General features: G+C 44.0%; 2 protein-coding genes across 3 annotated transcripts; one reads left to right on the forward strand and one right to left on the reverse strand.

Annotated features, from left to right (window-relative positions):
- Positions 1-27,848, reverse strand: cdc73 (cell division cycle 73, Paf1/RNA polymerase II complex component, homolog (S. cerevisiae)). Its single transcript, XM_060873766.1, has 17 exons — positions 27,674-27,848; positions 25,434-25,539; positions 25,096-25,165; positions 24,914-24,976; positions 20,850-20,902; positions 20,674-20,762; positions 20,078-20,291; positions 18,625-18,723; positions 15,545-15,623; positions 15,072-15,136; positions 8,194-8,251; positions 5,300-5,335; positions 4,730-4,817; positions 4,413-4,574; positions 2,499-2,599; positions 696-837; positions 1-353 (listed from the first exon to the last, which is right to left on the reverse strand). The coding sequence occupies exons 1-17, from the start codon at positions 27,802-27,804 to the stop codon at positions 317-319; spliced, it is 1,593 nt and encodes a 530-aa protein (XP_060729749.1). The 5' UTR covers positions 27,805-27,848; the 3' UTR covers positions 1-316.
- On the forward strand, positions 841-14,375 carry LOC132848221 (beta-1,3-galactosyltransferase 2). 2 transcript variants are annotated; one of them, XM_060873768.1, is made up of 2 exons: positions 841-1,111; positions 12,750-14,375. In XM_060873768.1, exon 2 carries the CDS (start codon positions 12,768-12,770, stop codon positions 13,869-13,871), a length of 1,104 nt encoding a protein of 367 aa, XP_060729751.1. In that variant the 5' UTR covers positions 841-1,111; positions 12,750-12,767; the 3' UTR covers positions 13,872-14,375. The 2 variants fall into 2 exon arrangements, with proteins under 2 accessions (XP_060729751.1, XP_060729750.1); XM_060873767.1 differs by lacking the exon at positions 841-1,111 and adding an exon at positions 9,733-10,179.
- Positions 27,849-27,902: the final 54 nt, after the last annotated feature.

Below are 27,902 nucleotides of genomic sequence, written 5' to 3' on the forward strand. Positions count from 1 at the left end.
GCTTTTACAAATGGCAGTTGTTTTATTAACCTCAGTAAGGGACATTTTCCACTTTTAACCATTTTACATCAGAATACTACAAAAAAAAAAAAGAAGAAAACCCCAAAAGAAATGAAAAATAATGGAAACAGAAGATAAGTTCTAAATGATCTCAATTTCTCGCTGAGATCTTTTTTCTTCTTTCACTCTCTCACGCTCTCTCTCACACCCACACACCCACACACACACATCTGCTGTTGAATGCCTGACAAAGTGCTGCTGGCTGCATCAAGATGAATCCACACATGTTGAGCATGTAGATGATGATAAAGCAGATTCAGAAGCGCAGATGTGACTTGTGCTTCACCATGTACCTGTAACACACACACACACACTTGAGTAAGAAGGGAAACGTGTGTAGTGGACAGTGTAACCAGTGTGTACTGGTCTACATGTTTACAATACACAATTAAAGTACAAAGTGTGTGTGTGTGTGTGAGAGAGAGAGAGAGAGAGAGAGAGAGAGAGAGAGAAACACATGAAAAGAAAGATGCAGGCACATGCACAAATCTTACTGTAACACACACACACTACTCCTCCCTCTCCCCAACAGTATATTTAGTCCTTAAGACAACAAACACTCCTCTGTGCCACACACACACACACACACACACACACACAATACACAGCCTCAGTAGAGTCGTGTTGTGTCGTACCTGTCCAGCGTCTCCCAGAAGCGCAGGAAGACCGGTCGGTCCAGGTGGCGTTTGTGGTGGCTCAGCTCCAGCACGGTCACGTCCCATTTCTGCACGTTGGGGTCCATGCGCGCTTCATCATACTTCAGATGGAACGCTCGGACTGAGAGACACAAGAACGCGACACCGAGTCAGGACCGAGAACAGGATCAACAACAAGGTCGACGTGGACGAGTCTCAACACAGCTGCTGCTCTGAAAATAACATCTCACCGTGTTTACGGAAAGAGAGCTAGCGTCCAGCCAGAACACTTCATCCCCACGTGTTCACTGCATAAAGGTTTATTTCTTTTTCAAAACTTGCGACTGGAACCTTTTACTCTGAGACGCTGGAATCGATCATCTGTCACTCCTTCACCTGCGAGCTGTGTTCAGTTTGTAAGTGTTTTAATTCAATTCTGTGCAAATCAGATACATAGCTCTAAAGCGCCTGAGCGAAGCGACCGGCTCGGATTTAACCGAACGACGTTCTCCCGTTAGCGTTGGAAAGTGTATATGTAGCTACGCTAGCTTTCTCATTTGATCCAAAAACAAACAAAATTAAAGCTGCAAGCAGCATTTCCTGGGGTTCAAGCGTTTAAAGCCTTTAGGGAGTTTAAGGCCTTAAAGGATTTTCAAAACTTTAAAGCATTTCAAGAATTTAGGGCCTTTCAAGACTTTAGGGCCTTTCAGGCTTTTAAAGACATGTGGAAACAGATTTGATGTTTTCTAGACTTTACGCATCTAGATCAATTATGAAAAAGACCATTTATAGCTAATGCAATCCATTGGAAATATATGGTTTATATATCTTTTCAACAATTATAGTGCACATCACATTATTCACTTATATTATACAGGTCACTTGCATCACACTGCTCACTTTGATTACACAGGTTACTTATATAACCCTGCTCAGTTTCATCACAGTGCACACTTTCATCGTATAACTCACTGGCATCACACTGCTCACTGGCATCACACTGCTCACTTATGTCACATTACTCAATTAACACACATTACTCATTCCATTATTTGTAACCTATATGCAGTTACATCAGTAATGGAAAAGCCCATTTACAGCCAACGCAGTCCATTGAAAATACATGGTGTGCAGATTTTTGCCAATTACAGCGCCACCTATCGTCCGATCAAGATAAAACTTGGCAGGATTGTTAAAGGTCATATGTCACATGTGCTCAATGAGTGTCGTATAAATTAGACTTTTCATTTATGAGTTATAGGCTTTGAATTATTTTTTGCCACACCCATTTCATAAATAATCCTTTAATGGCAAGCTAAAGGATAAAGTTCCACTTTTTTTCGATAATTATTGACATTAAGACTCCAGAGAATATTACTGGATTGGTCTCGATCAGGCGAAAAACCTAGGACTAGTTCGCAAAAGTAGGTTTTTCACCTGATCAAGAATAATTAATGAACAATTTGATTGACAGCATTGGTCCAAGAGGCAAAGTTGTTCAGTATGTGGAGACCTATCAAAGGATATAAAGCACTTGAGATTTGGACATACGGTTTAGGAGTTATGGGAACAAACGCATTGAGGGGCAGTACCAGTACTACCATCTGACCAAGTTTGAGCTCTCTAGGACTTACGGTTTGGGCTGCACGATCGTTTCTAGGGCGGAATAATAATAATAATAATAATAATAATAATAATAATAATAAAAATCCTAACAAAAACAATAGGTTTCCAGCGCTTCGCGCTTGAACCCCTAATAAAGCTTTCTGGACTGAATGAGATAATAAAAACAGACAAACGTACTTTTTGCAAAAATGTCCACAGGAGATCCGTCTGGCAGAAGCCACGGCCAGCCCTTAAACTGCCAGGCAGGACCCTGGACGAACACGGCCACCACGCGATCCCTGCAGGAGCGAGAACAAAACGTAACGTCAACAATCACTTCTTTTGTTGTTCTTGTTGTCTTTTAGGTGAATTATTACTGCGTATTTAAAACTAAAATTGTTCTGGTCAAAGTGAGAAATTATGAATTCCAACTGTAATACCTTCATCATCATCATCATCATCTCCTCCTCCTCAATGCTGAGGTAATTTAATAAATTAGAAACAATCATGGAGAACAAGCCAACCAAAAAAAAGCTAGAGATAACTTTAAGCCCCACCCCCTCAGGAGCCGAACATTTTACTACATGTCTAATCTTATACGTTTATTGATCATCAAAAAGCTGATAGTTCAGATAGTAGAGGTGAGTATGTGTGAAGAAAACTTCATGAATTAAATCAACTTCCCTGGGAAAAATGAAAGGTCTTACAACACGGAACTGGACGTTGTAGATTCTGAGAACATTTGTTTAAAGAATGAACTGCTTTGAATTTTCTGAACGACTTTTACAGTGAAAGCATCCAGAGAGAGACGAGAGGACGTGATTAAAGGTGGGGTCTCCGACGTGTGAGAAACGCTTCAGAAAATGAGTCGGAACGACAAACAAAACAAACGTGTAGCCAATGAGCAGAAAGGGGCGTGTCTTGTCAATATGGGCGGAAAGAGTGTTCAGTGCGCATGTGTGACATTAGCAGAAAGCGGTTTTAACATTGACATGGAGGATAAAAACAAAGAAAGAAAGAGAAGAAAGACTTACGATAAGGTAAGAAGTAGGACGTGTTAATATAGGATCAGCTTTCCAGCGCTGGAGAGAACTGAAGGAGCAGGAAGTTGGTCACATATTCACAGATTGGAGTTTCCTGAGTCAATAACTCCTGAGCTAAACACTGTTACTACACAAATAACACCTCTTTTCTATCGTAGTAATGTAGAGACGGAGCTACAACCGCGTTTTGTGTAGTAACAGTGTTTAGCTCAGGAGTTATTGACTCGGGAAACTCCAATCTGTGAATATGTGACCAACTTTACTTAAGACGCCGAGGCGCTTTTTTCCTTCTCGATAGGTGAGTAACGTTGGTTTTGTTTTGTTACACAGAACTAATATATGTCTTTGTCCTTTACATGATTATACTTGTGTGTCATTTTTGCTTGTTTGTTTATCTGCAATCGTATTGTTCTTCACTTCAGCTATGATAAAGACACATTTATTTCCAGTAGTTGCCTGGGTTACGTATGTATGTGTGGGCGGAGCTATCGATACAGGGGTGGGACCCATTTGGGTTAGGGGCGTGTTTGTTTTGGTGATTTTATATGTCAACATTGGCTTTCAAACAACAGAGACCTCACCTTTAAGCAGTGCATCCGTTCCACATCCAAGTTTATTACGGAGGCGTCGAACCTCTCGCTCCTACTGCAAGCCTTAAAATAATTAAGGGTTTAAACGATGTATGACCTGCTGCAGTCTAATTTCCCCTGCTATTGTTTCAAAAATTAAAAATAGCCATAAATACCTCATTTCAACTGGAATTAATTATGAAATGGGGGGGGGGGGGGAGAAGTAGTGCACTGACTTCATTAACTTTCAGAGAACAGGCATAAAAACCTCATTTCAAGTGGAATTATTTAATATAAAATGAACGCCTCATTTCTTCTTCTTTCCCTTTCTTTCTTTCACGTCTGCGCTCGCTGTGATGGACAGGATTCTTTTTTTAAACTGTAAAAGAACTAAAGGAAATAAAGAGAACGGCTTTACTTGTGGTGAAACTACAGAGGTTCCTGAGAGGTTCTCTAGAACCTGTAACTGTGGCTCAAAAGAGTGTGTGTGTGTGTGTTACCAGTCCTGAGGTGCCAGTTTGAGCGGCTGGTCGATCACTCTGTAGGGAACGGTGACGCTGAGGCTGGATCCTCCGGGCTGAAGCTGTTCTTTTCGCCTCTGCAGCAGCACCTCGTTGTCCCGCTGGATGCCCTGCTTCTTCTTATCGTCAGACGTCACAAACCTACAAGCAGGCGGAAACGAAATCGGCTTTTCACACCTGAACCGCTTCCTTCGTGTCACTCTTACTTTCATCAAGAAGCGTCCAGAATTTCGCGCAACTAGTCTGTCGGAACAAAAGAGCTCCGCTGGAGTGAAAACAAGGTTCATCACACTTACTTCAGGTCCTGCAGGAGGTCCTTGGCATTGAGCATGGTGATTAAGGAAGTCGTAGCAGCCGGGATGATGATGATCGGCGTTCTCGAGCCTTGAAACGAATAAAACAAAAACAGACCTTCCTGATTTTCTTGCCTTGAAAGCGTCCAAGTGAACCTTTAAATGATCAGGATTTCTGTAGGGGCTTTAAAGGTTTCACGCCACAACGCACGTCGACACGTTATAAATGATTCACGAAGCCGCTGGCTCGATACACTCGATGCTCAGCGATTCAGTGCACATTCTACAGTCGAGTGGATAAATAAATAAAACTGGGGCGATAAAAACAGCAGGGCGTGTGGCGTCAGATGTTAAGTGATGCAGAGACGCCAGGATCCGATCCATCACCGTTAGCAAACGGCTTTCGGTCGATACGCTCTGTTCTGAATCGCTGTAGCGTAAATATTGACACGGAGTTCAGCATAGAAATGTTTACACAAGATTACACTTTAAACAGCTTTGAACTCGAGAGAGAAACATTAACTCCACGACGCTTATCTAAATCTTAGAAAGAGTAAGAAACAGCAGCGGTACCTTTCTTTTGGTTTGGCGGAGGTCTGGCTTGAGAGACTGCAAAGAGAAAAAAGAAAAAGGTCCGAATTAGTCGCGCTAACGTTAATTACGTTATTGTAGGATTCCTTAATCCTGTGTGTGTGTGTGTGTGTGTAAATAGAAGGTGGGTGAATAGGCAGGGTTTAGAGACTGGTGGATGGATAGAGGACAGGGGTAGATACAGAGAACAAGGGATGGTCATATTTGGTGGATTGATAGACGACGGGGTAGAGGGATAAAGGCAGGGGAATGAATAAAGGACACTGGTGGAAGGACAAATGGTAGACAGATGGGAAGGACGTTCAGAGAATTGGTGGATGGATAAAGAATGTGGGACAGATGAATGGATGGATGGATAGAGAATGGATATTGGGATAAAGGATTGAAGATGGGTGAATAGGTGCCCTAAACTGGTACTGGTGGAAGTGGGGTGGACGTGTGGCTGGATGGACAGAGAATTGGTGGATGGACAGAATATTGGTGGATGGACAGAAACTATAAATGAGTGAATGAATAGCTAGAATATGGGTGAATGGCTAGACATGTATAGATGTCTAAGGGGACAGATATAAGGATCATGCATGGACAGACTACTGTGTGTTAGGGTTGTCTTGACGGACGGATGCGTCTGTATATAAATGGACATTTAGAGGGACAGATAGCAGTGTGCATGGATGCTCTAAGGCACTTCAGTGCTCATACATCCTTCACTGTCCATCTGCATACATTGGTTTATCCATCTGAAGGATCTACTGAGCATTACTTCAATAACAATAACAGCCTGTACGTTTACACACTCCTCTGCTGTCCTGCAGCTAGAACCGGTGACGTTCCTCCGCACATTCTATTGATTTTTTTTCCCCCCTTCCTTCAGGTTATCGTTCCTCTTCTTCCTGTAATCGTCCGCGGTCTCTTATTCTCGCTTGAAGCCAATAAAAACGAGAAAGATTCCCGTGATTCTTCTTCTTCTTTTCTCTGAAGGATGTTGCCTTTTGTTGGAGAACGTATTTTGGTCCTTGACTCCTGGCTTTTTTGTTGAGAAACGAGGTTCCACAGATTCCCTGACAACGAGCATCCTCACCACGTGCTTCCCAGAACGTCCGGTGGAGTTTAAGGGAATGTTGCCAGCTATGATTAAGACTGGTGCATTGTTCAGCACAGTCAAATGAATCAAATTTGCAAAGAGAAAAGCACCAAGAGGCAAAAAAATCCTGATATTTATTTTACCGTCAGCCATGCAAATTTGACCTGCGCTGAAAGCTTTCTTTCACTTAAGACCAAGACAGGACCTTCAAAGTGCAAACAAGACAATCTACAATATATTTCGAGTGTAAACATTAAACAGCAGCGATGCCAAAATCTACACACTGGTTAAACATGGCCACACCTTAATTAGCAGCTAGCAGAACTGTCCTAAATAAAGCCGGCACAAACAAACTACTTTCAGCTCCCGTTTTCTTTCCCCTTCACTGCATCTGCTCTAAGGCACTTTAATTTGCCAGGGAACACGTTTTTACCCTAGCGTAAGATGGCAAAACGTGAAGTAATGTGACTTCAGTTCAAACAAAGGAATCTGCAATGCGGAGGAAGCGCGGTGTGAAAATAAGATTTGAGAAATAAATCAGATTTGCCGTGCTGTGAAGTCTTGGTGACTGCAGGGTTTCTCTTTCCTGCTCGATTCCTCCTCGTGGCTGGGACACAAAGTGTCCTGTGTATTAACCGCTAAACATCGCAGATCTGCGATTAGATCTCAGTGGCCTTTAAGGGTCATTACTTTGTAAAAGACATTCTGCACTTTTCCAACAGACTGTGTGATGGTGTCAACACAAACTGTCATCAGTCCATGCAGCAGGTTTTGCTTCCATTTCGCCCTTGTAGCTGCCCCGGGGTTCAGGATCAACCCCATGCTGCCCTCCTGTTATGCCCCTTTTCCCCCGAGGCAGTTTGAGTGCTGGTTCGGAGCCTAATTTAGAACCAGTTCTTTCTTTTTCAACAGCCAAAGCACCGGCTCTGAACCAGGAAAAGTGGTTCTTATGTAGCACCAAAATGTTGCTGGTCTAGACTTAAGAACCGCTTGCGTTCTAACAGGGCGGGGCTGTGGGCGGGGCTACTGTTAGTGCATTGATAATGTACCTTAAGTATACTAATGTTTAATACACTTTTACTTTACTGCGATATGATACATTATCAGCACACATGATAGTAAGTAGCTACATGCTAAGGCTAACTTTTTTTCTGTGTTAATGATAAAATAACATTATGTACTTTCTCCATTACAACCTCCGTTTATACAGATTACATGGAGCTGCACGTACACGTTGGATTCACCACGTTTGGGTGTTAATGTAGGTTCACAAAGCCATGAGCATTAACAGTAAAGCAACATCCGCCATTGTTGATGTGTTTGTGTTTGTCGCTGCTGCGCTAACGTTGCTGTGTAACGTGACACGTATACAGTGACGTCAGACTCTGATCTGTGATGCTCTCTAACCGATGGAAAGACAAACCGGTTCTTAGGAGGTTCGCCAGTGGAACCAAATTTGAACCAGCACCAGTTCTAGCTCTGAACCAGCACCCGGTTCTTTTTGGTGGAAAAGGGTTTTACTGGCGTCATGGAGCTGCTCGTACTCTGAGAATTCTCTTAGCCGCAATCTGTAGGTCTTAATAAAGAAGTGAAAATCAAGACGAGGGAAATGGGTATGGATACACCTGGTAGTCATTTCAGTTATGAAAGAGAAAGGGGTAATAAAAGTTGAGAAAAACTGCCTGCTGGGGCATGAAATTAGACTAGAGAATGCAACACAATGCATTATGGGTGTGTGAACAAGTTATTCAACCGTCATATGCAATGGATATGGATTTGCGGTCGTCCCCACCTGGTCTGGGAACAGGCTGCATGGCAGGAGTCTGGGCCTTCCGTGCAGACGCTCCTTCCTGGAATGATATTTGAAAGGTGTTAATATTTCACTGCTTCATACAACAAGAGTTACCATCACAGGAATGACTCGAAGGTCAAAACGATTACACTGGCTTTTAATCCAGAGAAATGACTCTCTCGGTAATATTAATATTCATAACACAACAATTTACATTCAGCTGGAAATTTACTAGGGGAAGATGGGAGAAGTCGCAGTGATTTTGAAGCACAGAACCAATAAACAACCCGGTTTAGAATTGTCTGTGGCTCAGAGTGAAAACCGACGAAACTAACAACGCCCCGCCGGACCGCGCACGAATCAAATCAGACGGAGATTCGCGTACGAATCGTCATCTTCGCGGTTCACAACGTTCCATTTAGTATCGTTTTAGATGCGAGGGATTTGTTCGAGGGAGCAGCAGCTTGACCTGAGCACCGTTGCTTTTTGTTCGTACGCATGAGCCGTTTTATTGGTGTAGGTGTATGAACAGGGAAACGCCGCGGCAGCTAAGCAACAGACCGATGTCACAGATGACAAAAATGCATTATAAAATACATTAACATCTAACAGCTGCTCGGTGAGTCATCAAAATGACCTCCAACACAGTAAAAGTCCATTAACCGCCCTCCCATATGAACCTTCTTTGTCTGCGCTAGAAACACGACCTCCGATTGCTGCTTCCGTGTTCAGACAGTTACCCCTCCCATAAATCCTGGTGGCAATAGATCGGGAACTGGCTCCGTTAGGTCAATTTATTTAATTAGAGCTCTTAAATTTAATTCAGATGATTGGTTTAAAAATCAAACCCCAATCTAGGAACCCGGTCATAACCGCTTTATTCTGCTTATTCACCTCTAAGCACGCAGCAGCGTGAATCCTGTCCCACCGGAGCCTCCATTAGATGAAGTCACAGTTGCAGTCAAATGAATGCATCAAGTTCTAGCGCAAACGACACCAAGTGGGCGGATCTGACCTGCCTAAAGTTCCATAACTCTCATAACTAGAGAAGCTTCAGCTCGAGACGTCAGTCAGTGACGCACTCGAGTCTGAAGTACGAACCGTTGGCTAATACGGACACGACATCGTTCTTACACCACAGGCTTAGAGTTGAAAGATATCTGGATATACACCACAGCTTGCGAGCACGTTTCCTGCTTTTGTAGGACATGGCGTTCAAAGCTGAATTTCAGAGAATTACTTTAACATCGTGTGTGTGTGTGTGTGTGTGTGTGTGTGTGTGTGTGAGAGAGAAAAAGAGTTTCTTTCTGTAAATCGGATGTGTATGTTTGTTCCCCATTCCTTCAAAACCACAATCCTCTGCACTTTCCGTAGACTCGCTAATATTGTTTTACAGCAAGATCCTGGAAAACATGCTGGCTAATCTACAGACACAGCTGGCAGAGAGCATGAGAGAGAGCACGAGAGAGGGAGGGTGTTTCAGTGGCTGTTAATGTGGTGGGTGGGATGATAAAAGGGTCACGTGAGGGAAGTGAACACGCACACACGCGTCCCTTCCCCCAGCACACAGCAGTAACGAGAGGACAGTGAAGCAAGAAGGAAGTGCAGAAAAACAACTCACAAAGCAGCAGCGGGTAAAAATAGAGCATCAGATCCAGCTGCCGAGAGAAGAGAGAGAGACCCGAGAGAAAGCGACAGCACGCAAATGCGTGAGCCAGGGAGAAAGTGCCAGCGTTCTGCCTAGCAACACACACGGAGCAGTAGATCTGCACACCAAGCCCCGGCCGTCTCCGTTCCATCTTCAGGAATGACTAATCTGCACAAGGAGGAGCCTTAAAGCTCTTTTTCAGCTCAGAACATAGCTTGGTGTTTTAGCGGTAAACAATGTGGACTGAGTCGCGCTGCCAGCACGTGCCGGTGAAAACAAGACACACCCATGGCGAGGGTAGCGTTTTCTCACGGCTCTGGATTTCCTGCTGAAAAAAGGTAAGAACGCCAGGCTGCGATCAAAACCATCATCATCGTCATCATCGTCAGTCGTCATCAGGTGTCAGCCGAGAACGTAAAACGTTCCTGCGTTTCAATTCGGTTTCGTGACCGTGTTTAAATTTGTAGTTTTACTTTAAAGTGCATCGCTGGAACTAAAGAAAATTAAATGTAAAACATTTGCTAACCCAAACTCTCACACATAGGGTTTCTACATGAAATGGTGTTAACAGGAGAATGGTGTTGATGGTGTTAACAGGAGAATGGTGTTAACACCCTACAGGAGAATCATCAACTCTGACAGAAAACTAAAATCAATATCAAGCTCCGAAATCTGGTGGGAGTTAGCAGATGAAGGCTGAGAGATGTTCTGGAGTTTTTTTATGAGCTGAGAGAGAGGGGGGGGGGGGGGGGCGAGACAGAGAGAGAGAGACAGGGACAGAGACAGAGCGCGAGAGAGGGACAGAGAGAGAGGGGGACAGAGGGGGGGGACAGAGAGAGAGGGACAGAGAGAGAGAGGGACAGAGAGAGAGAGGGACAGAGAGATAGAGAGAGAGAGAGAGAGAGAGAGAGAGAGGGACAGAGAGAGAGAGAGAGACAGAGAGAGAGAGACAGAGAGAGAGAGAGAGAGACAGAGAGAGAGAGGGACAGAGGGGGGGACAGAGAGAGAGAGGGGGACAGAGGGGGGACACAGAGAGAGAGGGACAGAGAGAGAGAGAGAGAGAGAGAGAGGGACAGAGAGAGAGAGAGAGAGAGAGAGAGAGAGAGAGAGAGGGAGGGACAGAGAGAGAGAGAGAGAGGGAGGGACAGAGAGAGAGAGAGAGAGAGAGAGAGAGAGAGAGAGAGAGAGAGAGAGAGAGAGAGAGAGAGAGAGAGAGAGAGAGAGAGAGAGAGAGGGACAGAGAGAGAGAGAGAGGGAGGGACAGAGAGAGAGAGAGGGAGGGACAGAGAGAGAGAGAGGGACAGAGCGAGAGAGGGACAGAGCGAGAGAGGGACAGAGAGACACAGAGAGAGAGAGAGAGAGAGGGAGGGACAGAGAGAGAGAGAGGGGGGGGGGGACAGAGAGAGCGAGAGGGATAGAGCGAGAGAGAGAGGGAGCGAGAGAGAGAGAGAGAGGGAGGGACAGAGCGAGAGAGGGACAGAGCGAGAGAGGGACAGAGCGAGAGAGGGACAGAGAGACACAGAGAGAGAGAGCGAGAGAGGGAGGGACAGAGAGAGAGAGAGAGGGGGGGGGACAGAGAGAGCGAGAGGGATAGAGCGAGAGAGAGAGAGGGACAGAGAGAGAGAGAGAGAGAGAGGGACAGAGCGAGAGAGGGACAGAGAGACACAGAGAGAGAGAGAGAGCGAGAGAGAGAGGGAGACAGAGAGAGACAGAGAGAGAGCAAGAGACAGAGAGAGAGAGAGAGCGGTCCTTTACAAGTCAGGAACATGCTGCTGTGTGTTTTGTGGTGTAAGCTGTTAGGCATGAACACTGAACAGTTAAGTGTAGGACACACACACACACGCCACGTTCTCTCACACACGTACAAACACACACACACCTCACACACCCTCTTACAAGCACACTGAGGAACAGTGATCTAATGGTGCTCTGACTCTGTGGCTCAGTGTTTGCGCTCTGTGCTCCAGTCATTTCTACACACACCGTTTGTTTCTCAGCCCTCAGCTAAGAAATCATGGTGTGAGCTCAAAAAAAACCTCCTTAATCACCTTTCACCTTTACGCCTTGGCTTCTTCTCCATCACAAGCAGCTCTTTGTCTGAAGTCAGCAGCCATGCAGCTGTGAACTGCACAGAAACTGAAACTAGTCAAGAACCAATAGTGTCAGAAAGGTTTACAATAAAAGCTGCCTCTAAAAAAAGACAGCGACACGACTTCCTTAGCTGCGTTTCCACTGAAGGGCTCATTCTGACAAGCAGGTCTCCGTGACCATTCTTCATGCAGTAAGTAAGGGAAAGGTGATAAACCACCACACAAAACCGGTGTCCTCGGAGCCCTCGACTCTCGCGGTGAATAATGCTCGTGTGTTTATGGTGACCACAGCAGAAACGTCGAAGCGTGTTAATAAACGAAGCCGGAGACATTTGGGTGAGTGACGACGTGTCACATTCGACCTTTCAGAAGAGCTGGAAATCAATCGGTCCCATTCAGTCGCGCAGAAGCCTACAGTGTGGGTGGTGCCTCGGTCCCAGACAATTAAAGAGGCAGCTTGTGCCTCGGCGGCTCGCCTACACGTCCCTCAGAGGCAGAGCGTCCTCTCTGCGGAGGCACAAGCTTCATCTGCTAGCTAGAAAGTAAACTCATAACATCACAATAAAGAAATAAAAACTAAGAAACACGAAACAGATCGAAAAACATACTAGAAACGACACAAAACAAGTCAAATTGTATATAAAAACAAACAAACAAACACCCCCAGAAATGACAAAAGCAAAAATCCCTCTGTCTCTTTTCTGAAAAGGAGGGGAAGTGTAAATATCACGCTGGAAGGTTGAAGGGCTGGGTGCAGTTTTAAGTTGTGTGTCCGACTCGTTTTTCTCTGTGTAAATCGAGCTCTCTTCTGTCCGCAGGAACTTTTCAGGGGAACCATGCAGTGCAGGCGTCGGCATTGCTATGCACGGATCGCGGCTTTGCTGGCTTTCCTGTTATGCGTCGTTCTTATCCTCTTCGTTCGACAAGTCTGGCTGACGAGACTGAAAAGCCACGTCACCGCCGAGCCGACCGTCATCAAGGAAGCCGAGACCTTTCCTCCACCGACCAGGTTCCTGGCTAACGGCACCCTGGTCTCCGCTCAGCTGGGATCTAACCGGAGTTTAGCCAAGGAAGAAAATGCAGAAAGCATTCTGAAAGTAGAACCCTACAAGTACATCATTAACGAGCCGGACAAGTGCAGGAACAATAAAACTTTCCTAGTGCTGCTGATCCCGGTCGAGCAGCACAATTCCGAAGCCAGGAACGCCATCAGGCAGACATGGGGCAACGAAAGCATGGTTGAAGGAATAGTACGCATCTTTCTGATGGGCGTTAAAAACACCACAGGAGTTCCCGGCCAGCACCAGCTACAGCAGCGATCCCTCATGGCAGAGAGTCAACAACATCGCGACATGATCCAGCAGGACTACGTTGACTCGTACTACAACCTCACTATCAAGACACTGATGGGGATGCACTGGGTGTCCAGGTACTGCCCCAACACCAAATATGTCATGAAAGCGGACAGCGACATGTTCGTCAACACTGAGTACCTCATAGAGAAACTCCTTAAAGCCAACATTCCCAGGGAAATGTACTTCACCGGGTATATCATGCGAGGCTACAAGCCCAACCGAAACAAGGACAGCAAGTGGTACATGTCTCCAGAGCTGTACCCCAGCGGGAGCTACCCCACGTTCTGCTCGGGAACCGGGTACGTCTTCTCCGGTGACATGGCCAAAAGGATCTACACCACTTCCCTGAGTATACGCAGGCTGCACCTGGAGGACGTCTATGTTGGACTCTGTCTCTCTAAACTGAACATCGAGCCCATGCTGCCGCCCAACGAGTTCCTCTTCAACCACTGGAAGGTTTCTTATTCCAGTTGTAAGTACAGTCAGTTGATCACCTCACATGAGTTCCGCCCCAGCGAGTTGCTCAAGTACTGGCAGCACCTTCAGCAAAACAAGGACAGAGCCTGCAAAATGCCCAAAGGATAGAGAACGCTAACGTGTACCAACAAAGCGGTGCTTCGTTCTCACAAGAAGTGACGGAGCTTCAGCACTTTTGGTTTACCAATGGACAGTTTTTTTGGTAGGAAATGCTGTGTTGTATCACAAGTACAATTAAACACTGGTTGTAAGTGCTCTTATGTGACCATCCAGAAGACTCCTTTAGTTTCAATCACTAAATATATACTAAAAGAAATGATCACATTAAAACTAAATCTCATCCTCCATCAGGACCTTCTGAAGAATCTCAAGTGGTTCCCGATTTAATTAGTGTAAAAATGGCGGGTTTTTAAACCGGTTTACAGGCCCCGCCCCCATTTCGCTCTGTTTTTCAGGGGACAGAAAGCTGCTTACAGTAAAAAAGTGTCACACTAGTAAAAGGGACGGACGCTGACGGAGGTGATGTTATGTTTAGCTGAAAAGAACGAAAAGAAAGGATCTCAAAACTGTGGCCACATATTAAAGCCGATATTAAAAGACACATCTCAGTAACTCAGGGTTTTTTTTCTGCTATTGTAACAGTACAGATTTCTTTCACATCCGCCTAAATGGAACACAGATTATTATTTTTTTTTTTTTAATCGAGCTAAAACGCGTTAAGCCTTTAATCCGCTTCGTTGTGTCGCGATGCTCCGTGCGCTCAGCTTTAGAAACGACCCCCGAGCCAGTCGCCTCTTTCTATTCGCCCGGCAGCTGTTCTGCTCCTCCTGAAGTCTGATTGGATTTCTACATTTCATTTTGTTTCGTTCATTTTTGTCTGAAAACCCCGACGCAAAGGCGGCGACACGCGTTCGCCGTTCTGACGTGGACAAGATCGTCATGAATATTTGAAGCGGTGCAGATGACCGTCGTGTTAAAAACGTTTACGGCGTGTTTACAGACGAGTCAGACAGACCGACCAAATATAGAAAAGTAAAACAAAAAACAAAAACAAATATATCCCATATAGTCTAAATAAACCCCAAATACATCAATAACACTTAGACTAGAACACTAGAAAAAAATTCTAAAAAAAAAAAAATCTAACCAAAACAAAAACAACCCGAAAAACGCTCTTTAATTAGCGTTTAGCTGCAGACAGATTTCAGCTCTTCTTTAATCATTATTGAGAACATGTGGGTAAGAGCAGGAGAGTCGGAACCATCATCATCATAGGCATCGGATAAGATCAAAAGATCAGGTCCTTACCGTCACGGATTTGAGCGTCATCCCGTGGTACGTGCCCATAGTGTCGATTTTGAATCCCTCCGTTTCTGAGAGAAAGGAAAATAACGAGAATCTGATAAACGACTAACTTCACGTTATGTTTATACACAGAAGAGAATTCGGTGAGAAGACGTCAGACGGAAGGAGACTCCGGTCTCGGCAGGGTTTCGTTTACGACTCCGAGGTTTTTCTCCAGAATTCACGTTCAAAGTGATTTATGAAGGAAAGGAAGAAGGGAAATAAAAGGAAAACGTTGCATCGTTTAAAGCCGGTTGACATCAGTACTGTGACACATGATGCCCCTTAAACCCTTTTTCTTTTGGTTTTAAAATATATTGTGGATATTATATATTTTTTAAATAAATACATTTACAAACTAAACAGTAGATGAATTGATGGTGATGTAAAAAACCTGACAAGGAAGACGAGGTGACATAAAGGGACACAGAACTCACCTTCTTTCCCTTTGAATCTCTCCTGATCGTATCTGTTGTACGCCGCCGGTACCGGCTGCTTGTTTCGGATCGTCGGATCCTTTAAACGGGGAGAGAAAAAAAGAAAAGAAAACAATGAATCAGCAACAGTGCAGAACAAAGTCAGATATTAAATCACTTCTTCCTCATTTTGAGGTGTCTGTGGTTCAACAGTCCTGTGTGTACGTAAGTAACCGAGCGATAAAGTGGGGACGTGGAAAGGCAGAGTGGAGAAGGATAGATATGTTAAACAAACATCGGAGACCCCACCTTTAACTAAAGTATAGTTACAAAGGGTAACTATGAAAAAATTGGGTGTAAACACTAAGAGGGTTTGTGTGAACGCTTCTTCACTTCAGTATGGCTTAAGCCCTATTCGGACGGGATTAGTTTTACGTGGGGACGTGGGGGTAAAGTAATTATTACCAGAGCTTCTTTGTGATTTTAGTCCCGTCCGAATGTGTCATCTCGGTAATCACTACGGACAATAGCCCTATTCGGACGGGATTAGTTTAACGTGGGGACGTGGAGTAATGCAATTTTACCTCAGGACGTCTGTAATATTAATTGGCCAATTTGCACAGGACAAGACATCTCAGTAAAACTAGCAGAAGTGGGAGGGGTAACTCGCTTTACGCACCACAGTAACCTCCTTGTCGTCATGTGCGTATGACGTTGCTTCCTGTTATCACGTGCGAAAACAGACAACATGGCACCTCCATGCTTGCAAAACGCGGCAAAAACTACTTTTAAACAGGAAATGACGGAATTTTACCGTACATATTTACAGCGGGTCTATTCGGACGGGATTAGTATTACCGGAGGTAATTTTTCCGGACCTTTTTACAGAAGGTAAAAGTCGCCGTAATCTTTACTGACATTGTCCGTAATGATTACCGAGATGTAAGTGTGTTAACTTAGAGTGTGTTCATTTTGTCAGTCAGTAGTCATAGGCAATCAAAGAGATTCTAAGTATATAAGAATAAATAAATAAATAAATAATATTATATATTGGGGCACGGTGGCTTAGTGGTTAGCACGTTCGCCTCACACCTCCAGGGTTGGGGGTTCGATTCCCGCCTCCACTTTGTGTGTGTGGAGTTTGCATGCTCTCCCCGTGCCTCGGGGGTTTCCTCCGGGTACTCCGGTTTCCTCCCCCGGTCCAAAGACATGCATGGTAGGTTGAGTGGCATCTCTGGAAAATTGCCCGTAGTGTGTGATTGCATGAGTGAATGAGTGGCACTCCGTCCAGGGTGTATCCTGCCTTGATGCCCAATGACGCCTGAGATAGACACCGGCTCCCCGTGACCCGAGGTAGTTCGGATAAGCGGTAAAAGATGAGTGAGTGTCATCATGCCATTTAAACTGGGACACTGAGTGTCACGCAAAGCACCTACCTCTGAAGAGTCATTTTCCAGTGTGATTCATTAGCCTGAATTTTAATCGTTTTTTTTTTCTTTCCCCCCATTTGATTCATCCTTAATCAGGAATAAGGTCATTATCCGAATGATTCACATACTTATTCCTTTTTTTTTTTTTTAAATGATTATTTTAGAAGCAGAGCATTTTAGATCAGGAATCACGATACAGACAATGCACACGACTCGTGAATCACAACTTGCTTTATGCTCAATCCAACCATAGATTCAACAACTGTTTGACGCTCAAAGCGTTCATGTTAGTATGAATAATCATCACTGAATCGTGATTCGTTCAATGTTCCTGAGCCACAAATCATGATTCACTCTGTTCAGAAAAAATTCTTTACTGCCATGAATTGTATTCAGTGATTCAGATTCACTTGTTGCTCGAAACAAACATGCGGTTATGAATCATGAAAAGGTGAGTCATTTGATCCATAAGGTCATAAACATTGGTCACTGAACCAGGATGCTCATGACAGATTAATCATGACTGTCAGACTCAAAGGATCATGTTCACTGAATCAGGATTCGTTTGATTCTAAAGCATTCATACAGTTCAACGAATCGTTGAAACGAGTCAAGTGATTGATTTCTTTTGAGAGTGACAAAGCTGCAGCAGGAGGACGGCTTTTAGTTTAAATAAGGACGTAGAAGGCTACAGTCCCTTAATCCTTATAAAACGTGCTTAAAAACGTAACAGCTGGTACGAGATCACGTGTCGAAATCAGCTTTGTTCAGGAATTATAAGACAAAAAGAATTCATCTAAAACAGGACAGCTGTCCTTATCTCAGAGCCACATAGTAATGAAAAATCCAGGCAGTCTATTAGGAAGAGTCCATGTAGGACATCACGTGGTGTTATACAGAACATCATCAGCACAGGACTAATCGAGATAAGAGCCATCTGTGTGTTTAAAACACACGCCGTCTGTGTTTCATCCAAACAAACAGCAGACGCTGTTGTGGTGGTGTGAGCGCTGTGCCGTGTCGCGCAGCTAGGGAGCCTAAACGCTTTGGCCTTCAGTGGGTGACATAATCGAGTTCCCCCTCAGCATGCTGGAGTTCATTTCAAGCTTCATTTCCTTGACAAATGGCAGAGACATGCTGGGAAATTGATAGCTTTTATACTGCCACAGTTTAAAACAAAGTAAAAAAAAAAAAAAAAGAGAAAAAGAAAAAGAAAGTGGTGCTTTAACTACGTCTGGGTTTCACAACACGTCACACTTCCTGTTATAAACGATCAGAACCTCGTTTCTCTGTACAGAAATTACTGGAATAAACGCTTGCAAAACTAATTCTTTTTTTTCTTCCCCGGATGAAGGGGGCGGAGTTTCACCTGCGATAAGTAAGAGACCCTGTGAACGTTTAGTGGTTTTTATTTAAAGTAGGATTGTACTTTACATCAATTTAGACTGCTGTTGTATTTAATTCACAAAAACTACGACTTTGTATATGGAAAACGGAGCTCGAATTAAAGCTCAATACAGCTAGAAACAATAATGTATACAAACTGACAAGTGGATCCTAGTGTGTGTGTGTGTGTGTGTGTGTGTGTGTGTGGTTAAAAACGAAATACGGAGTGGGTCAAAGTGTGGATAACTGGTCACTAAAGCGGTGATGTCCCAAGCATTGTCTTACCGTCTGTGTTGGGTTCTGCGCCGGTCTCTGCTCCGGAGCACGACCTTCCTCTCTCGCCTTCACCGACTGCAAGATGGCGAAGATGCTTTTGGAAAAGTTCTGTGAGGAAAAAAATAAATAAATAAATAAATAAATTGTTCAGTAAATAAAACTGAAGAGGATCTTCAAAAAAAAACGTTAACCTCGAATCAAACTTCTGCACTTTATACATTTTCATTCTAGATTCCAAAGTTTTTTGTTGTGAATTTAAAATATTAGCTGATATTAGCAGGATGAGTGTGGGGGGAGGGGCACAGAGAGCATGTGGGGGCAGGGGCACAGTTTGTGGGGCAGGGGCACATAGTTTGTGGGGCAGGGGCACATAGTTTGTGGGGCAGGGGCACATAGTTTGTGGGGCAGGGGCACATAGTTTGTGGGGCAGGGGGAGGAAGGTTTTGTAACGTCTGGGTGGGGTGTTTTGGGAGGACATGGGGGGGGAGGAGGGGTTTTATGGGGAAGGGGTTTGTTTGTATCGGGGTAAGTTTGAACATTTAGCGAGGTTTGGACAGAACTCGCGCTCTACCAGCTGTGCTGAACAAAAAATAATGAATTATTTGGTTTCTAAATAAGAACAGTCTGGGAGGCAGCAGTGTGAAAGTGGCTGACCTTTTCAACCAGTCAGTTCTGATTTGTTTGTGAAACTCGCAGAGGAACACCACCAGCACAGTGTGAGACTCAGCAGGAAACGTTCGACTCAGCAACAACAAACCGCATTCACTAGATTAAGGGATTAAAAACTAAAACAGCCACAGAGATTGTTTGGGGTAGGATGTGTCTTATAATCTGATATAACTAAATATTATCAATCGTAAGACAGGACAGAATAACGCTGTTCCTCCTTCCCAGTGATCACAGCCACTTTTGCTCCCTTGAACCCCCACCCATGGTAACTGTGGCATTACTGCAATCTCCTGCTGATAGCATGACGGCTTTTCTGTTGTGCCGATAGAAAGCTTTGTAGACAATTTTAACCCCAAATCATCCCAGAGTTCGGGTTTCATCAAGTGGTCAAAGAAAACAAGGAGGAAAAAAAAAAGAAAAACATTCACATCATGAAAAGAGATTTGGTTCCATTAACGGGTTTAAATCGCTGTGGTGCTGCCACCTGGGGAACGAGGCAGGTACTGCAGCTGACGCAGGTTTTTCCACAGGACAGTAAACCAAACTGCTACATCTCATTTAGTCACAAGAAAAAGTTGACACATTTCCCCAGAAGTGCCATCTATAGCCACCGTAAATGGGAGGAGCCTTGGAAAATGTTTATTACAGAGGTGCCAATACTTATAAAATCAATCAATAAAATATACACTGTACTAGATATTTGAGAGAGTTCAAACTATTGTGACAGTTGAATAGTTGAACTTTTATAAAGGGTGCCAATAATTTTGTATCTGACCGTGTAAGTGATGCTCACCTTGCCGGTGCTCTGTAGGATGGTGGTCCGGGTCCTCCACACTCTCTCTCTGCTCACGATGTCCCGGGTCACGTCCACCTCGGCGTCCACGAAGCTCCTCTGTTTCAGCGTGATGTCGTCGTCCAGGTCTGTTTTGATGGTCGAACGCTTTTTGGCCATGATCTTGGCCTTGATGGCGGCGATCTTCTCCACGGACATGGCCTCGGAGAGCGAGCTGAGAGAAAGATGAGCGTACGGGATACGTCACAGAAGCGCAAAAGCTACATTAGGATATTACACACCTTACACCGCGGAGCTGTTAAAACCCTGCATTCTGATTGGTCAGGAGCTGCTCTGAAGCTACATCAATGCGCTCGTTGTAATACGTTAACGTTTCTATAGCAACAGCTCGGGTTTTCTGTAAGGAGATGTTTAACGTCTGTACAGAAGTCGTCTCCGGTGTCGGAGCTAAAAGCTGCAGTTTTACATGAACTTGTTTCCAGTTTATTTACAGGCAAAGCAATTTCACAGCAGACAGCTCTTATTTCTGCAGCATGACAACCTTCATCCATCTTCCTCTAAATCTCTGTGCTGTTTGATTATGAGAGCGCTCGTACCGGATCTGATCCGTCTGCACGATGCCCTCCTTATGGCCTTCCAGACGAGCAGCCAGACGCTCCTTATCCAGACGCACCCGTTCTTCATCCTTACACACACAAACACTTACTTACACACAGCAGACACACGCAGACTAAACAGAGACACGTCTTCAGCGTTAACTTGCTTGGTTTACCTCGACTCGTGGCTTTTTCGCTTCAGAAGACACTTCGTCTGCAGCCCTTTTGACTGTTTCAAACACAAGGAGTTCATTTTCAGACTGGAATCAACTTGCATTAATGATTCAGAATGAAACTCTGAAGTGTAAGAACAAATCCATAAGTGATTTCTGTAATCAGGTGGGTAATAGGTGGTGTTACATGATTCCAAAGTCAGCTGGAGTCGATAGCAAGACGTTCAGTATCTCAGTGAAACAGAATTATGTTAGTAGATACGTTAGTAAAATAATAATTCAGCACGTCATTCAGTAGGTCAGTGAGGCAGTAATTCAGTAGGTCAGTGAGGCAGTAATTCAGCACAACATTCAGTAGGTCAGTAATTCAGCACGTCATTCAGTAGGTCAGTAATTCAGCACGTCATTCAGTAGGTCAGTGAGGCAGTAATTCAGCACGTCATTCAGTAGGTCAGTGAGGCAGTAATTCAGCACGTCATTCAGTAGGTCAGTGAGGCAGTAATTCAGCACGTCATTCAGTAGGTCAGTGAGGCAATAATTCAGCACAACATTCAGTAGGTCAGTAATTCAGCACGTCATTCAGTAGGTCAGTGAGGCAGTAATTCAGTAGGTCATTCAGTAGGTCAGTGAGGCAATAATTCAGCACAACATTCAGTAGGTCAGTAATTCAGCACGTCATTCAGTAGGTCAGTGAGGCAGTAATTCAGTAGGTCAGTGAGGCAGTAATTCAGCACGTCATTTAGCAGGTCAGTGAGGCAGTAATTCAGCACAACATTCAGTAGGTCAGTAATTCAGCACGTCATTCAGTAGGTCAGTAATTCAGCACGTCATTCAGTAGGTCAGTGAGGCAGTAATTCAGCACAACATTCAGTAGGTCAGTGAGGCAGTAATTCAGCACGTCAGTAATTCAGCACGTCATTGAGGCAGTAATTCAGCACTTCATTCAGTAGGTCAGTGAGGCAGTAATTCAGCACAACATTCAGTAGGTCAGTAATTCAGCACGTCATTCAGTAGGTCAGTAATTCAGCACGTCATTCAGTAGGTCAGTGAGGCAGTAATTCAGCACGTCATTCAGTAGGTCAGTGAGGCAGTAATTCAGCACGTCATTCAGTAGGTCAGTGAGGCAGTAATTCAGCACAACATTCAGTAGGTCAGTAATTCAGCACGTCATTCAGTATGTCAGTGAGGCAGTAATTCAGTAGGTCAGTGAGGCAGTAATTCAGCACGTCATTTAGCAGGTCAGTGAGGCAGTAATTCAGCGCAACATTCAGTAGGTCAGTGATTCAGCACGTCATTCAGTAGGTCAGTAATTCAGCACGTCATTCAGTAGGTCAGTGAGGCAATAATTCAGCACAACATTCAGTAGGTCAGTAATTCAGCACGTCATTCAGTAGGTCAGTGAGGCAGTAATTCAGTAGGTCAGTGAGGCAGTAATTCAGCATGTCATTTAGCAGGTCAGTGAGGCAGTAATTCAGCACAACATTCAGTAGGCCAGTAATTCAGCACGTCATTCAGTAGGTCAGTGAGGCAGTAATTCAGCACAACATTCAGTAGGTCAGTGAGGCAGTAATTCAGCACGTCAGTAATTCAGCACGTCATTGAGGCAGTAATTCAGCACTTCATTCAGTAGGTCAGTGAGGCAGTAATTCAGCACAACATTCAGTAGGTCAGTAATTCAGCACGTCATTCAGTAGGTCAGTAATTCAGCACGTCATTCAGTAGGTCAGTGAGGCAGTAATTCAGCACGTCATTCAGTAGGTCAGTGAGGCAGTAATTCAGCACAACATTCAGTAGGTCAGTAATTCAGCACGTCATTCAGTATGTCAGTGAGGCAGTAATTCAGTAGGTCAGTGAGGCAGTAATTCAGCACGTCATTTAGCAGGTCAGTGAGGCAGTAATTCAGCGCAACATTCAGTAGGTCAGTAATTCAGCATGTCATTCAGTAGGTCAGTGAGGCAGTAATTCAGCACAACATTCAGTAGGTCAGTGAGGCAGTAATTCAGCACGTCATTTAGCAGGTCAGTGAGGCAGTAATTCAGCGCAACATTCAGTAGGTCAGTAATTCAGCACGTCATTCAGTAGGTCAGTGAGGCAGTAATTCAGCACAACATTCAGTAGGTCAGTGAGGCAGTAATTCAGCACGTCAGTAATTCAGCACGTCATTCAGTAGGTCAGTGAGGCAGTAATTCAGCACTTCATTCAGTAGGTAAGTAATTCAGCAGGTCAGTAATTCAGCACATCATTCAGTAGGTCAGTGAGGCAGTAATTCAGCACTTCATTCAGTAGGTAAGTAATTCAGCACGTCAGTAATTCAGCACTTCATTCAGTAGGTCAGTGAGGCAGTAATTCAGCACTTCATTCTGATGTTGTGAAAAATCTTACATTATAGAAGTGCCCCAAAAGAAGTCATACTTTAAGAGTATTATGATTGGTATCATAAGATACATGAGAATAGATCTCAGATGTCATAATAAGAGTAAAGTAATATATAACTAATAAAACACACAGGACTCAGAAGGTATAATAAGGAAAGAAGGAGTTTATTACAAAATAAACTTAATAATAACAGTGAGACCCAGAGCTATCAGGCCTGGGAGAAGTAGGAGTGTAGTCTGGAGACCCAGGCCTAGGAGGGGGATAAGAAGGGACAAAGCCTGGGGAACCAGGCTCAGAATTAGAAGGGGAATTCAAAAAAAAAGAAAAACAGGATATTAGGTCACTGAGGAGGCGTATGAGGTAGTTTCGGGGAAATAAGGGGATTTTGGAAGAAGCATGTAAATGACCGGGTGGGGCTTTAGAGACAACTTTGAGACAATGGGAAATTGCCGGAGAGTATGCAGATTGAGAGAGGAGGCGCCTAGAGGCGCCAGGGTATATATAGAGGTGAAATTTCACTGGAGAACACAGTTCTTTTCGTGAGGAGAGTAGCTCGTTTGGACAGCTAGGCCATCTCTTGATGCTGCAGCTCTTTTATTCTTTTGATACTTTGTTTTGCAAAGGAATTATTTTTGGTTACCGGTGAATGCTCTTTTGGGTTTTTCATTTGTTCTTTTTGACTTAGTGATTTTTGTTTGCCTTGAGTTCAATGGAATGGATGATTGACTGTCTGCAATAAAGAAGTTTTTGCTCATTCTCATCCAGGTCTGAGGACTTTTCTCACTATTTCATCAATATTAATTGTAGTGTATTCAGAAGGATTTGGCTAAAGTAGATGACAAAACAGTTATAGTTATAAGTATAATCACCCTTGTGATATGTCAGCTTGGAGGCGGGCTCTAAGTTCCGACAATTCAGTAGGTCAGTGAGTAATTCAGTCAGCCCATACAACAGACAGTCTGAGTCAAACTGTAATTTGTTAAGGCGTCCAATATCTCAGTGAAACAATGTTTCAGTACGTCAGTAAGTGATTCAGTACGTTAGTAAAATAGTAATTCAGTTTGTCTAGAAGTCATTATATCAGTACATCAGTTAAATAGTACATCAATAAGTCATTCAATGTCAGACAGAACATGTCAAATTGTAATTCGTTAAGTCGTCCAATATCTCAGTGAAACAGTGATTCAGTACATCAGTAAGTCATTCAGTACATCAGTTACATTGTAATTCAGTATAACAGGTCATTCAGTATATCAGTAAAATTGTAATTTATTATGTCAGTAACAATCAGTACATCACGAAGACAGAATGTCAGTAAAATAACTAGTGCGTATATAAGCGTGTGAGACAGGAAGTCAGTCAGTATTCAGTAGGAGAGTCGGTCAGATATTGTACATCAGTATTTCAGTAGGTATAAAGAAAAGTCAGGCCAATGTCAAGAAATATATTAAAGTCGAATAATAAAATGTCAGTAAATGTGTGAGTGAGTAAATCAATCAGCTCGTCCTTGGGTAAGTCACTACGTGTCAGATACTGAACTGTTAGGAAGTACGTCAGTTAAGTGTGCAAGGCAGTCAGGACGTCAGTAAATACGACAAAATAATAAAGCACAGATCTCTCTTAGCGTTTCACACCACAAACACGTCTTCTGTATTAATCTTGTAAACAACAGCGTCGATCACGTGACCTACCCTGCGTGGGCCGCTGGAGACCGATCTCGATGGGTGCGCTTCTGTCAATACTTGTCGATGAAGCTGATTGGAGGGAAAATAAATAAATAAATCCATTTCTGTATGCTCTGTTCATGTTTGTATTTTAAACCAGTTCCAACACCACAGTGTACACACACACACACACACACACACACACTTACAGCTTTCTCCATTGAGATAAGACAACAGATCCTTCCTGTCTGGTCTCCTGACTACAGGAATGTTCTCTGTCTGCACCAGGAACAACAAGAGAGAGAGGGAAGGTTACATTACTCTGGAGTTGAACCCACAACATCCCCACGTCAACGTAGCCGCAGACCCCTACAGTCTCCACTGGAACCCCATTACCCCTTGGGTCCCATCAGACCACCCCAATGTTCCCTCAGTCATGTTTCCTCCAACACAATCTCGACATACAGACCGATATATCGTACATGAGGGAGACAGAACAGATTTTATCTCCAGTTTCAGAGTCTGGATTAAGACGGTGAAGACTTACAGCAGCTCGTCGCACATACGACGGATGAGGAAGGTGCACGTTGTTGAGCAGGAAAAGGATGGAGTCCAGAGTGTAGTACTCCTTCGGCTGACCTTCTTTCCCTGTTCTGTAATTGAGAAGAAATAAAACTTGGGTCATTACAGCAAAAAACAATAATAAAAATGAAAGTGCTTATAATTTCAAAATGTTAGAAGATTCAGACTCCCGAGTGCGTATGTACAGTTGTGCTCAAAAGTTTGCATACCCTGAAAGAAATTGTTAAACATTGTCATTCGTGTGAATGCAGCACGTTATGAGAAAATACAGACGGATCGTTTGCATTCTAGAGCGCGAAGGCCGCACACGGGACGATCTCGGATGTTCCAAAGCACAAGACAAGGTTGACCCTCCAGTGGCTACAGCAGAACAAGGTGAAGGTCCTGGAGGCCATCGCAGTTCTCCTGACCTCAAGATCATCGAGCCACTTTGTAGAGATCTCGAACGTGCGGTTCGTAAAGGACGTGTCTGAGAATGTGGCTGAGAAGTACGGCATGATTTAATGTTAAACGTCTCCTATATCTGTAGAACAACAAGGAAGTCATGATCTCCTGGGAGAAGAAGCAAAGTCTGCAGTTTAAAGTGGACATTAAAGTGACTGATTTAGGACACTTTAATTAATAATATAGCTTCAAACTCCTATTTATTACAAAAACATGAATTTTCAGAGCTCTCAAGTGTCACACATTGAGAGTGACAGTCCCTCATCTCTGTCTTTTCTCCCACTCTCCCGCATTTCTCACGCAGAAAAACGTACAATTTATCATACATTTACTAAGCCGCAGCACCCAAAATGTATCAGTCCGCACCGCTGTCTCTATGGAACCGGGCGCGTCTCCCCTGGAGCTCTTAGTCGACCCTGACACTTATCAACCAATCAAAACAAGAGGCTACACAACAGCCAATCAGAAAATAGCACTATTGTATCTGGGTAAGATTTAATGCAACAACCAATGAAAAAAAATCAGATCCTGGAATTGTTCATCATCATCATCCTCGTTCACCCACAGAGAAAAGCACTGGAGCTGCGAGCATCACTTTGAGCACAGAGTAAGTCATGATGTCCTGTTTAATGTTACAACTAATTCACAACTTGTTTGACACAAACAGTGACATTGTGACTGCTGTTAGAGACGTTTCCCAGATAATCAGCAGGAGTTTTTCATGAGTGTCTGTAACTTAGCCAACAGTTTTACAGCCTGTTCACTGACAACACCTGCTCAGAACAAGTGGTCTAGGGCCAGTGGTTCTCAAACTGGGGGCCCTGAGATGGTGCCAGGGGGCCCCGGTTCACTGACAACACCTGCTCAGAACAAGTAGTCTAGGGCCAGTGGTTCTCAAACTGGGGGCCCTGAGATGGTGCCAGGGGGCCCTGGTTCACTGACAACACCTGCTCAGAACAAGTAGTCTAGGGCCAGTGGTTCTCAAACTGGGGGCCCTGAGATGGTGCCAGGGGGCCCCGGTTCACTGACAACACCTGCTCAGAACAAGTAGTCTAGGGCCAGTGGTTCTCAAACTGGGGGCCCTGAGATGGTGCCAGGGGGCCCCGGTTCACTGACAACACCTGCTCAGAACAAGTAGTCTAGGGCCAGTGGTTCTCAAACTGGGGGCCCTGAGATGATGCCAAGGTGCCCCAGTTCACTGACATTTTATAAAATAATGAATTTATCATAAATTAAATCTCAGAAAAATAAGGCTAATAACCACCAGCACTACATTGTATAATTTAATATGTTTTGTTTAATTCAAAACATTAAGTCATTATGTCATAAATTGTATGGGGGGGGGGGGGGAGAGAAGATCTCGTTCTCGCGTGTTATCGCGAGATTTAACGTGGGAACAGAAACCACTGAAGGTAAAAAAAAAAAAAAAAACACTAAAGGTGTTTGTTTCCGTCAACTGACCGAAAGTTTAAGAAGCGGATTTATCACGAAAACGTGTTAAACCTTTACACGTGACGAATGAATACGTACTTTATATGTTTTCTTAACTGATAAACGTGCTTAAGATTCGCAAGTTGATTAATTACCTCATTAGATCGCTTATAACTATAATACATATTACATGTATATATATTATATGTATAGTGCAACTTTTATATATAAATAAATACAAACACACAGAAGTTAGAAACTAGCCATGAACCTGTGAAGCTACATCAAGCAAACAATCACGTGTGTAAACGTGTGTAAAGCGTCACTCACCCCCAGATGACATAATTCGTTTTGACATTTTTCGGCCAAGAAAATTCCCCAAAAATAACTTCGTCGCCTTTAGCGATGATCTCCTTTTTCTGGATGTTGTACTGCCGCAACACACTCAACACGTCCGCCATCTTCCGCTCGCCTTCACGCAGGAATAATGTTGTATTATCGAAGCCCAGTACAAACACACTGTCGGGCCGCGTTCCAAATCTTCTCACCGTTCACTGTA

This window comes from Tachysurus vachellii, chromosome 7 (genome assembly GCF_030014155.1).
Source record: "Tachysurus vachellii isolate PV-2020 chromosome 7, HZAU_Pvac_v1, whole genome shotgun sequence".
Taxonomy (NCBI): domain Eukaryota; kingdom Metazoa; phylum Chordata; class Actinopteri; order Siluriformes; family Bagridae; genus Tachysurus; species Tachysurus vachellii.

Bases quoted from the DNA above. Each gene is read 5' to 3' on its own strand.
- LOC132848221 (XM_060873768.1), top strand. From the start codon at position 12,768: ATGCAGTGCAGGCGTCGGCATTGCTATGCACGGATCGCGGCTTTGCTG.
- cdc73 (XM_060873766.1), bottom strand. From the start codon at position 27,804: ATGGCGGACGTGTTGAGTGTGTTGCGGCAGTACAACATCCAGAAAAAG. The intron at 15,624-18,624 runs GTAAGACAATGC...CCCCGTTTAAAG, and splicing joins CGCAGAACCCAACACAGACG to GATCCGACGATCCGAAACAA. The intron at 5,336-8,193 runs GTGGGGACGACC...TTCTCTTTGCAG, and splicing joins GCAGCCTGTTCCCAGACCAG to TCTCTCAAGCCAGACCTCCG.